Here is an 11,898-nt window from a genome sequence, read left to right as displayed (position 1 = left end):
TCAATTGTATGTGTTGGATTCAAATGTTTCCCCCCTTTTGGAACCCTAATTCAAAAGAGATCATGTCCAAGTTTATCGCACTCTCGAAACCCTAACCCTAGCTGGTGTCGAGAGAGAAACTTGTTCCCCCTTAGGTTTTTATGCAATTAAGCGCGAAATTTTTCCTAGTTTTGCGATGCAATGCACATCCCTTTTCTAATTCTACCCCGCAAACGTCTGGAATCCTGGGATGTTACAATATATGACTTGTTTCATTAAACTGAAGTCTAGTGGTAGCCGAGATGCATGCCAAGCTGTAACGTTGTGAGTCGAGTATGATAATGCTTAAAGCTTGTCTACAAAGTGTGGTGCACACTCTTGGGATGCTAACAACTCCGCCGGCTTATGAACGATTTAAGGTATAAAACCAAATTTCAGCTATTGAGTTGAAGGCACATGTAGCCAGCTACTCGCGTGTACTATTAGCCCCTTGAGTGTTGCAAAATATTACTAAAAGGTCATGCATGACTCTTGATTGGAAACTATCATTGGAATCCAAAAGTATCACTTCTATGTCTTGGCATGGACTTGTTACTACTAGATTAATTTTCTTGCAAAGCAATGAATAGATAGTAAGTGTTTTGACAGTCTTGATCTATTGATGTGGGCAAAAATAAGATACTTCATAGTTTACACCTCTTTTGACATGAATGCTCGTACTTAATTTTGATGATAATAAAATTCCTAGTGTTCCTTGGCATACTGAGAGTTAACTACTTAAGCTAGAGTGATTGTTTACACAACTAGTTATTCATACTTATAAATCTTTTTTGCGATTTTCTTGAGTTACCGCTGCTTGTATTATATTCTTGGCACTTCTCTAACTATACTAATCTTTCAAATGGAAGAAGTGTTGGACTCATAAGGCTATCTCTTGTAAGTGAGTTTACTTTCTTGTTATTTTGGTTTAAACGCCAAGTTTCTTATGGTTCTTTGTTTCTTATTCGAGGATGATCAAGTTTAATCTTGGGGAAATTGATGGCTATGAAATAAGCCACTTTTTCTCATGTTTAAACCTTTAGCTAAGTCAAGAAATTGACTAAGTTTACATTTAAATTTGTTACTAATGACTAATTATTGCGAAGATGTGCAATCTCTCCTATCTTTGAATGGTGTGCAGATAATCATGTCATAATGGAAAATGGACCCACAATTACTGAAGAGAATAGTGTCACAAGTGCAGCAAAGTTGACCAGTCGCTGAAAGTCGGTTCCAGGCACTTTAGCGGACACTGGTACGGGCAAGCCCCGCCCATACCGCCCACCTGTACTGCGCGCCGCAGCATTCCTGAAGTCAAACCCTATAAGTTCTATGAAGGACCCGCCAAGGGGAGAGACATTCGTCGCCAAATAGAGCCGCCATCCATCAGATCCATCTACACCACACCAAAGGAGATCCACCATAGTTCATCCATTCCATCTCCCATCTCATCCATAGCCATCATCATTGTAATAGAGGTCCACTTGAGAATTGGTGACCAATGTAAGAATATTGTGATTTCAATCCAAGTATTTGCCACAATGATTTCTATCTTTGATAATGATCTTGATATTATGTGTGAATAGTCCTTACGGGCTGCGGGTTGGGGTGAATCTTCGCCGCGTTTATGTGTATCTAATCTTATAATATGTGTAAGGATTGAATAGGATTGCAATCTTGTATCCTTGGCTATTGGCCTCGATTCGATGGTCTACATGTACCCATGTCTATCGGATCGATCAAGGGAAAAGAGATGGAATGAGTGGAGAACGACGTGCTATTATGAAACCTCAATGAAAGAAAGGGGAAAATAACGATACATGTTTAGTGATTCATTCGGGATCAAAGACACAATCATCTAGCTTAATGCTTTGGTCTCTATTCATTTACTAAATAACTGTTGCTACTCGCGGATGTGGGAATAGTGGTTGGACCAAGAGACTCTTGTCACTTATGGCTTTAGGGGCAAGCGTATTTACGGATGTGCTGCTCACAAATCTCTTATCTCTATTTTATTTACTACACATTTGCACTTCATTTCTATATGTATGCATAGCTGCAGGAGAATCCTTAACCCTAGCCTATTCCAATCATTGAACACAACCCATTTAAGAGTAAACTAGATAGATCCGGTAAACATAAAATTGAATTAACTAGCAAGTCTTGTAGACATTTCCTTTACACCATTTTAGCAGTGCTTCCCAAGGTTCGATTAAACCTAGATCTTCTAGGGAAAAAGCTTATCATACTACAATCCATAATCTGGATCAAAGGTATCAGTGGACTCGCCCAGTTAAAGGTATTACTAGCTATTCAATGGGCAGGCCCACTTAGTGGACGGATCGGCCCAGCTGGCTGATTTGAAAGCTTGTCGAGGTACTAAGTGGATTGGCCCATTTATGTTACTAGGTTGGCCCATCCTTACTAGGCCTTTGAAGTGGCGTCCTGTGAGGCGAATGGAACTCGTTATTGTTCATATGTGCGTATAGGTTAAACTTGCGTGATGCTATCTAGAATTTGCAACATGCAGCCCATTTAAAGTTTATTTAGGGCATAATTCAGGTTATCAGGATATTATTTCAAACGCCATATGAAAAAAATCTAAATTAATTATTACAACTACAAAATTTACAAATTATTGACGAAATTTTAAAATAATAATTAAACAACAACTGTTGCATTGGAAGTACACTCGACTACAACAGAGTTGATGTTTCTTTAGGAAGCTTGCATCCCGAAACATGTAACAACTAGCTTACCATAATAAGTGCAGAAAGATTATTCAAAACATTCTCCCTCAAAGTTTTCCTATGTTTCAACTTCTATATTTGATGTGTGATTGTAATTATTTGATCTTCTTGTTTACTTTGCTGCCCAAATCGCTTGAGATTTAAATGTCAAACCTCATAGAATTAGCAACTCCGTTTTCTTGAAGGCAAGATCTGTTCCACTACCAGGAGGATATAACAGATGGAGCCCCACCTGTTTAATGTTGTAATTGAACATGGTGGTCTGATGGAGATAAGCCTTTTAGGTAGGAAATTCACTTGGTGTAACAATCATGAAGATCCCACTTATGAGCTTTTAGATAGAGTTCTTGTTTCTCCATCCTGGGAGGAAAAATTCTCATTGGTGTATGCAACAACTCTCCCAAGCGAGCTATCTGACCACACTCCCATTTTGATCAAGTCAGGGGACAGGCCCAAGAGACAGTCAATTTTCAGATTTGAAAACTGCTGGTTCTTAAGACTTGACCTCCAAGAAATTATCAAAAAAGTGTGGGATAAAACTTACTTAGGAGACAAGAACATTGATGTATGGCAAAAAAAGATTTGAATGTCTTAGGAGGACTTTGAAGGGATGGAATTTGAATATTGAGGGGGGATATAAGAGGAAGAGAGGAGCTTTAGGAGTGCACTTGATGAAATTGATAAAAGTGGGAGCTATATGGGCTAATACATTCAGAAATAGAGGTAAAGAAGTTGTTACAGAATCAATTAAAAAACATTATCAAATAAGAGGAAACCAAATGGATCCAGAGAGCAAAAGAAAAAGAAATCCTTGAGGGGGATAATAATACTAGGTATTACCACTCAAAAGAAAATGGGAGAAGAAGGAAAACTCTGATTACAAATTTAAATCAGGATGAGGGGTTGATAGAGGGTCAGGAAAATCTTAAGAGATATATTATTGACTTCTACAAAAAAAACTCTTTGGTAATCCAGGTTTAAATAATATTAGCTTTAGTGAAACAGGTATGGAAAAACTTAGTGATGAAGACAACGAGCTTTTATTGAAAGAATTTACAATGGAGGAGCTTAAAACAACTGTATTTGAAATGGCAGCCAATAAAGCAGCTGGGCCAGATGGTTTTAATGCAGAATTCTACCAGAAAAATTGGGAATTGGTGAAGCAAGATCTATTTGGTCTGCTTAAAGATTTCCAAAAAGGAGAATTAGATATTGCACGATTGAATTATGGGGTTATCACATTAGTTTCAAAAGGAAAAGATGTAGATAGGATTTAGAAGTATAGACCCATATGCCTACTGAATGTATCCTTCAAAATTATAACAAGAGTCCTAGTTAATAGACTAATTCAAGTAATTTGGAAGGTTGTGCTCTTGAATCAAACTGCTTTCATTAAGGGGAGATATATAATGGATGGGGTTAATATTTTACATGAGATTTTGAGTGACACACACAAAAAGAATAAATCTGGAGTGCTTTTCAAGATTGACTTTGAGAAGGCCTTTGACAAGGTCAAATGGCATTTTCTTTATCAATCAATGGAAGCCAAGGGTTCTCCATCCAAATGGACTGACTTAATAATGAAGACAGTAACCAATGGCAAGGTAGGGATCAATGTTAATGGTGAGATAGGGGCTTACTTCTCCACATTCCAAGGAGTAAGAAAGGGGGGCCCACTCTCACCGATTCTTTTTGACCTTGCAGTAGATATCCTTGCTGTTCTTGTTAAAAGAGCTCAAGGGGAGGGTCTACTGACTGGGCTAGGTACAGATCTTGTAGAAGGGGGTGTGGCCATTCTGCAATATGCAGATGACACCATCCTTCTACTAGAAGATAATCTTGACCAGGCTAGGAATTTGAAAGTATTTCTCTGTATTTTTGAGCAGATGTCAGGACTGAAGATTAATTTTCACAAAAGTGATATTTATTGTCTGGGGGGGGGGCTTTAGATAGGGAAAAAGACTTTGAAAGAATATTTAATTGCAAATCTGGTTCATTACCAATGAAATATTTGGGAGTGCCAATAAACAGAAAAAGATTGAAGAATTCTGATTGGGATTCAACTGAAGGGAAAATGAGGAATAAACTAGGACCTTGGCAAGAGAAAATGCTGGTAATGGGAGGAAGGTTTACCCCGATCAACTCATCCCTGACCAGTGTACCTCTTTATATGCTCTCCTTTTATAGGATGCCAGTTGGTGTGAAGAGAAAATAGATAGAATAAGGAATAATTTTTTGTGGGATGAAACTGAAGGACACAAGAAATACCACTTGGTGAATTGGCAGACACTATGTTTGCCAAAAGACCAAGGTAGTTTAGGGGTCCTGGACTTGGAGAAAATGAATATTTCCTTACTAGCTAAGTGGTTATGGAAATTCTTCAATGAAGATGGGATTTGGCAAAAAATCCTTAGGAAAAAATATCTCCAGAAATAAACTCTTTGCCAGGCAATCAGCAAAAATGGAGACTCACATTTCTGGCAAGGGTTGATGGAGATCAAGAAAACCTCCTGGCAATATTGCAAAATCCAAATTGGGAATGGATCAAAAACAATTTTTTGGGAGGATCAGTGGATAGGCTCCTCTTGTCTGGCAAAAGACTTCCCAAGAGTGTTTTTGGTCTCTATGAATAGGAATGTGACAGTCAAAGAAGTCTTTGAGGTAGGAGTGGTGGAGATGAAGAGCCATGGTTGGGGAACTTAGAGAACAATGAATTAACTTAATTTTTTTTTGCTAGAGAGGGTTATACTGAATAATGAACCTGACAGGTTGGTTTGGAAACTAACTAACACGGGGGAATTTTCAGTTAAATCTCTATATTTAGCTATGCAATGTAATGATGTGGTTCCTTACAAATTTATGTGGAGGGTTAAGATACCCCTTAGAATTAAGACTTTCTTGTGGTTGATTTTAAAGAAAAGCATACTTACAAGAGATGTTCTGTTGCAAAGGGGAGGAAAATGTGAGAAGAAATGTCTCTTTTGGGGATGTAATGAAACTATTGATCATCTTTTCTTCAAATGCCCCTTGGCTAGGTACATTTGGAATGTGGTTAGTTGCACTTTTGGTTTGAAATTCCCATTTGATTATGTTGATCACTGTATTTCCAACTAGCTGAAATGTCTTGGGGGGAAGAAAAAAGAGATCTTTGCTGTGGGGGTTGCTGCTGTTATCTGGAGTATCTGGAAAACTAGAAATCTGGCATGTTTTGAAAAAAATGGCCTGAAGAATCTTATGTTGTTATCTAAAAATTTGCTATTATATTAATTTTTGGAGTTATTTGCAGGTGAAGGAGGACGCTAGGAACAGGTTGGAATTTTGTGCAAGGGTGTTGGAAAGAGTAGCTAAGGAAGTGTTTGGATCGAGAAGAAGCTGGATCTCCTCGACGCCAAGGTTGATGATATAGAGGAAATAAAAAAGAAGGAAAAGAGGAAAAAAGAAGAAGAAGGAAACTTGCAATTTGGGCAGAGGTAGTTTGGTTTGCGAATTGATCTCTTCATGCTTGCATCTGCATTTCTCCCTCTCTTTCGTCCTCTTCTTTTGCTATCAATGAACTAGGGATTTCAGGGTCTGCCTGATCTGTAAAACCTTAAGTACCTATCCTATGTTGCGTTTGGTGGTGTAAGCTGTTACTTTGTAGCAAACTGGTTTCCTTAATAAAATCGGGGTGACTTCCTTTTATCTAATAAAAAGATCTTTTCCACTAGACACACGGATCCCAAGCTGAGAGAGAGAATGTTGTGCCTATCCGACCATTTCCCTCCTATCCGACCATTTCTCCTCCTTATTTCCTGTTGGTAAATGTGTTGGGGGTCAAGACCAAGAGCACACCCATTCCCTCTGCACATGTTAAAACCCATTCCAGTACAAACCCTTCTCTCCCTCTCCGCCGCTTGCACTCATCAAATCACACTCCGACTCTCCCTCTTCTTCCCCCCACGCTCCCCACCTACAAGAGGCGCTGAACCTGGCTTGTCCCTCCCGCACACGCGCACACACAGACCCAAGAACCCCCTTCAAACCCGCTGAGCTAGCAATGGAGATCAGCGGCATCATTGCGACATGTACTCCCCAATGATTGATCATCTCATTCTCCTCTAGCCCTTGTTGAGACCACCACACGGCCTCATACCCCGTCCATCGTTCCTGCTCCCCTCCGCTCCACCCCAAGACCAACAGCAGCAGCAGCGCACAGAACATGAGCCGCATGAGCATCGCGGGCGGTGGCAGCGGCTGGCTGGGGTTCTCGCCGTCGCCTCACGGGACCATGGACGCGGTGGCCGGCTCCGGCATCGTCGACGTCGGCGGCCACCACCGCGTGCACCACAGCGGCGTCTACTACCACCCCGAAGCGATCGCGTCCTCCCCCACCTCTTTCTACTTCGGCGGCGCCGACAATGTCGCCGCGGCCGCAAACACCGGGTACTACAACGGGATCTCCGCCCTACCTCTCAAGTCCGACGGATCCCTCTGCATCGTCGACGCGTTCAGGAGGAGCGACCAGGAACACCACGGTAAATATCTGCACAGTGCCAGTTCTTACCTGCTACAGTCTTATTCGCCGAGTTCTTGGCTTTTTCCTACGCGCGTCTGTTTATGTTTCTTGGTTGGGTTTGCGGCCTGTGCTGCAGGGGCGGAGGTGTCGGCGTCGCCGAAGCTCGAGGACTTCCTGGGCGCGAGCCCCGCCATGAGGCTGAGCCTGACGAACTCGAGCTACTACTACGGCGGCCACGGCCACGCCGTGGACCACGGCGCCGGAGGCGGCCAGCAGCAGCACTTGCCGTACGCCATGATGCCTGGCGCCGGCGGCCACGACGTGTACTACGACGCCAACGCGTACGCCCACGCGGCGCTGCTGGACGAGCAGGCGGCAATGGTAGCGGCCGGGTGGATGGCGCGTGCCGGCGGCGGTGGAGGCTACGACGTTCACACGGGCAGCGGCGAGGACGGCGCCGGTGCCATCGTGCCGGCCGGGCAAGGCGACTCCGGAGCGCACCTCCACCCGCTGACGCTGTCCATGAGCTCCGGGTCCCAGTCCAGCTGCGTCACCATGCAGCAGGCGCCCGCCGCAGCCAGCCACGCCTACGGCGGCGAGTGCGTCGTGCGGACGACCGTGGCCAGCAAGAAGCGCGTCGCCGGGCAGAGCAAGCAGCCGGTGAACCACCGCAAGTGCATCGACACGTTCGGGCAGCGCACGTCCCAGTACAGAGGCGTCACCAGGTAGCAGCACAGCGCAACTCTTTTCCCATGCAATGCAAGCCACCATCTTCTTCCTCCTTCCTCCCGCCGCTAACGCTCTCTCTTGCAAGCAAAAGCAGGCATAGGTGGACGGGGAGGTATGAGGCGCACCTCTGGGACAACAGCTGCCGGAAGGAAGGCCAGACCAGGAAAGGCCGCCAAGGTACTACTAGTACTAAGCTTAACCATCCCTAGCTAACTAGTGTACTTGATCCGTACTTCCGTACCGTTTTAGTGGTACTGATGCGATTACACTTGCAAGTGCTAACTAGTTAATTGTTCTTGCATGCGTGACTGTACTTTGCTGAACCTTTTGCCTGGGATCGTGCTGTTCGTCAACTGCAGTTTATCTCGGTGAGTACTAGCAGGCTAGCAGCAGCAGTGCCCGTTCTTCAGTTCAGTTTAGTTTGTACCAATACATTCTTTGAGATGGAGTAGTACTGAAAGAGAACTTGTTAATTTGGCCAGGTGGGTATGACATGGAGGAGAAGGCGGCGCGGGCGTATGACCTGGCGGCGCTCAAGTACTGGGGCGCGTCCACGCACATCAACTTCCCGGTGATTAACACATCTCTGATCTCCGGTTTTTACAATGCGGAATAGTACATTGCTTCTGATCACAATGTAGCTAGCTATAGAGGTGTTGGTGTCGTTTCTGATTGTGTATTGTATGTCTACTGTCTAGGTGGAGGACTACACTGAGGAGCTGGAGGTGATGAAGAACATGACGAGGCAGGAGTATGTGGCTCACCTGAGAAGGTACTAATACATATATACTTGCATGAATCCTGGGAAAACTGTGCATTCCTACCATGGTAGTAATACCAAGAGTTGGACACTCACACTGCGAGTCTGTCTATGGTCGCCATTGCCACAGGAAGAGCAGCGGGTTCTCGCGCGGCGCGTCGATCTACCGGGGAGTCACCCGGCACCACCAGCAGGGGCGGTGGCAGGCGAGGATCGGCCGCGTCTCCGGCAACAAGGACCTCTACCTCGGGACATTCAGTACGTGCTCAGCCATTTCCCGTTGTATGCTACCCTGAAATCGACTTGCTGCAACATCGTCATAGCCGTCAGGTTGCAATCTAGTTGGTGGATCCATGATTCATGCATCATGATCACCAATGTGGTCGCAGCAAAGCAAGGGTTGCAGAGGCTTGTCTCGGTTTAAGGACGCAGGGTGTCCCGTCACAATGATCGTTGTGAGAACCTCTGCCATAGCTCAATGATGCCCATGCATCGCCCTGGCCCTCCCGAAAGAATGTCTTGCTCTGCCGGATTCCTGCGTGCTTTTGTTTGCTTGATCGCTTTTGCGCATGCCGCATGCGGCCGGCGCCGTCCCCAGCTGGGCAGCAAGTGCGTTTGCGTTTTCGTGTTCTTTCTTTCTCATAAGGCTGCCGCATGCTCGCGTCGCTTTCGTATTCGGATTGTTTGACCGCCGGGAAAGAAAGCTCCGTTGAAGTAAGCTGATCGTTTTGTGTGTGTGTCCGCAGGCGCGCAGGAGGAGGCGGCGGAGGCGTACGACATCGCGGCGATCAAGTTCCGGGGCCTCAGCGCCGTCACCAACTTCGACATCAACCGCTACGACGTGAACAAGATCATGGAGAGCAGCACGCTGCTCCCCGGCGAGGAGGTGCGGCGCAGGCCCGACGTCGCCGTCAGCTCAGCCATGGTGGCCACCGCCGCGGCCGCTCTCGTGCAAACCGCAGACTGGAGGCAGGCCATGGCGCCCGCCACGGCCTACGGCGACGAGCACAGCCGCCACCACCTCGACCTCCTATCGACCGAGTCCCTCTCGTTGCTGCACGGCGTCGTCTCCGTAAACGGCGGCAATACGGGGCAGGGCAACGCCAGCAGCGCACGCATGTCCGGGGCGTCGTCGCTCGCCACGAGCCTGAGCAGCTCGCGGGAGCAGACTCCGGACCAGGGAGGCGCCCTCGCCATGCTGTTCGCGAGCCACGCCCACGCAGCACCAAAGCTCCAGGCAAGCTCGCTGCCCTTGGGCTCGTGGGTCACCTCGGCGTCGCCGCTGCCGGCCAGGCCCGGCGTGTCCGTCCAGCACATTCCAATGTTCGCCGCGTGGGCCGACGCGTGAGCAAGTTCTTGGCAGTGCAAGTTTGGGGTCGGCAGGCAAAGATTGTTTTGGAATTTGCTGGTAACTTAGCCGGTGGTTAATTAGTCTTCAGTAGCCTGGTTTGTAAGGAACTAGTATGGATTAGTAGCTGGGTTAGTAAGGAACTATAGTAAGGATTAGTAAGCCATAGATGGGTAACTTTGTGGCGTAGCTCGACGGCGCGTGCATGCCTGGCTCCTGCCTTCTTCTCCAGCTGTGTCTGGGACGAAGGGTTTTTGTAATATCGAGCATGTGGCAACAGCAGCGTCACCTCACCTCCGGCAGATAGCCGAACTAATGGGGGATGGATGATTAGTTTCGATGTCCTGACCTCCTAACTTCATCATCAAACGGAAATGTTAAGTACCTGGCTCGTTCGTTGTCCATGTCATTCTGAATTTTCTCTGAACTGCATTGTGTGTTATCGGCGCCTCACACTTTCTGGTTTGCTTCAACTCTTTAGTGTGAAGTTTTCTTTGTTCAGTGTGCAGTTTTCTTCAGAGAGTTTTTCAGCTACGCACCGCTCGTAGACAGTGCAACGGAACAGCCAGACTAGATTTGCAAACAAAATTTGAATTCAAATTTCGCGAATATTTGAATATCCTCGGTTGCCGGCGTGGTAACCGGTTTATAACCAGAGGTAACCAATATTTTCACACATGGTTTCGATGCTCAACCGGAATTTAAACCCCACGCACCAAGATTTTCTGCCGTGTCGCCGCCGCACCTCACACTTTCTGGGTTTTTGTTTCCAGCGAGTTATTCAGCGCATGGTTCAACATTTCGTTTCTGGTCTTTTTTCTGGTTGTTTGAGATTCAGGAATTTCTAGAAAATGGCGAAATTTTGAAGATAAATTTGAAAATTATCGACTAGATTCGTCTGCCAATTAAAATAGTACTACAAGGTATCTGCACTAATGTGTTCAATCCGAATTTGTGATTGTGATACGATTGTTTTCTATTTAAGCACCTCCGATTGTTTTTTTTTTGTTAAGTTTGAACAAAAACTTCGGCTGATATTATCATGTATCGCCCCTCACCGAGATTCGCAAATTCCGCATAATTTGAGTAAAAAATTGAAGAATTCCTTTCACTAGACCTAGGCCATCCCTCTAAACCTTTCTCCATGTTTTTTCCGGCACACACACCTCTAACTCTAAGTTTCTTCGTCGCCACCTCCTCTCTATCAGTTTGGTATTTGCTGTTCTACAATTATTACAGTGTTTGAAGGGAATAGAGTCGTATTGTCCTGGTTCATTGTTGCATTAGACACGGCAAAGAAGTATGACTGTTGGTTATGTGGCCGCGTCCAGACCCATGTGTGCTGACAGACCGTTCCGAGACCTACTAGACAGCCCCAATGTGCATGGAGCCCGCTCAGGACCGGTCCGAATAAATTTTGGATTTGGGGCTATAAACATAATTTATACTGAAATTTTATATTTCTAAATAACTTAATAATCGTACCTCCCCGCATATTTTATCGAACATGAAATGTTACTAACTTTAGTTGTATCATTCTTTTTATTGCAACATATCATAATTATTATACTTACGTTGTGCTGAAAAATATATTTTGTATCAGAATTATATTATTTTCTAATGGATAGACATTGGCAAAATTGGACTCAATACTTACATGTTTCTTATACATTAAAGTTTAGATATCTTTAATAGTATGGTATATACATATTATATTATATATATATATATATATATATCTATTGGGTATGTCCTAGCAAATATCTTCATAGGGAGATTTCTATTGAAAAGTTATGTA

At 44.9% G+C, this 11,898-nt stretch overlaps 1 protein-coding gene across 2 annotated transcripts; it reads left to right on the top strand.

Annotated features, from left to right (window-relative positions):
• The first annotated feature begins 6,585 nt into the window (after positions 1-6,585).
• On the top strand, positions 6,586-10,502 carry LOC127292641 (AP2-like ethylene-responsive transcription factor CRL5). Of its 2 annotated transcripts, none has more exons than XM_051322086.2 (8): positions 6,586-7,282; positions 7,400-7,988; positions 8,084-8,169; positions 8,352-8,360; positions 8,475-8,563; positions 8,691-8,764; positions 8,883-9,010; positions 9,499-10,502. In XM_051322086.2, exons 1-8 carry the CDS (start codon positions 6,967-6,969, stop codon positions 10,098-10,100), a joined length of 1,893 nt encoding a protein of 630 aa, XP_051178046.1. In that variant the 5' UTR covers positions 6,586-6,966; the 3' UTR covers positions 10,101-10,502. The 2 variants fall into 2 exon arrangements, with proteins under 2 accessions (XP_051178046.1, XP_051178047.1); XM_051322087.2 differs by having other exon boundaries at positions 6,589-7,282; positions 8,087-8,169.
• Positions 10,503-11,898: the final 1,396 nt, after the last annotated feature.

Source organism: Lolium perenne, chromosome 4 (assembly GCF_019359855.2).
Source record: "Lolium perenne isolate Kyuss_39 chromosome 4, Kyuss_2.0, whole genome shotgun sequence".
Taxonomy (NCBI): domain Eukaryota; kingdom Viridiplantae; phylum Streptophyta; class Magnoliopsida; order Poales; family Poaceae; genus Lolium; species Lolium perenne.
The sequence above is the reverse complement of the archived record's forward strand: the minus strand, read 5'-3'. Positions and strand labels throughout refer to the sequence as shown.

What these genes read in the sequence shown, in the direction of transcription:
- LOC127292641 (XM_051322086.2), top strand. Translation starts at nt 6,967, where the DNA reads ATGAGCCGCATGAGCATCGCGGGCGGTGGCAGCGGCTGGCTGGGGTTC. An exon ending in GAGCGACCAGGAACACCACG is followed by an intron (nt 7,283 to 7,399) that starts GTAAATATCTGC and finishes CCTGTGCTGCAG; the next exon opens with GGGCGGAGGTGTCGGCGTCG. An exon ending in CCACGCACATCAACTTCCCG is followed by an intron (nt 8,564 to 8,690) that starts GTGATTAACACA and finishes TCTACTGTCTAG; the next exon opens with GTGGAGGACTACACTGAGGA.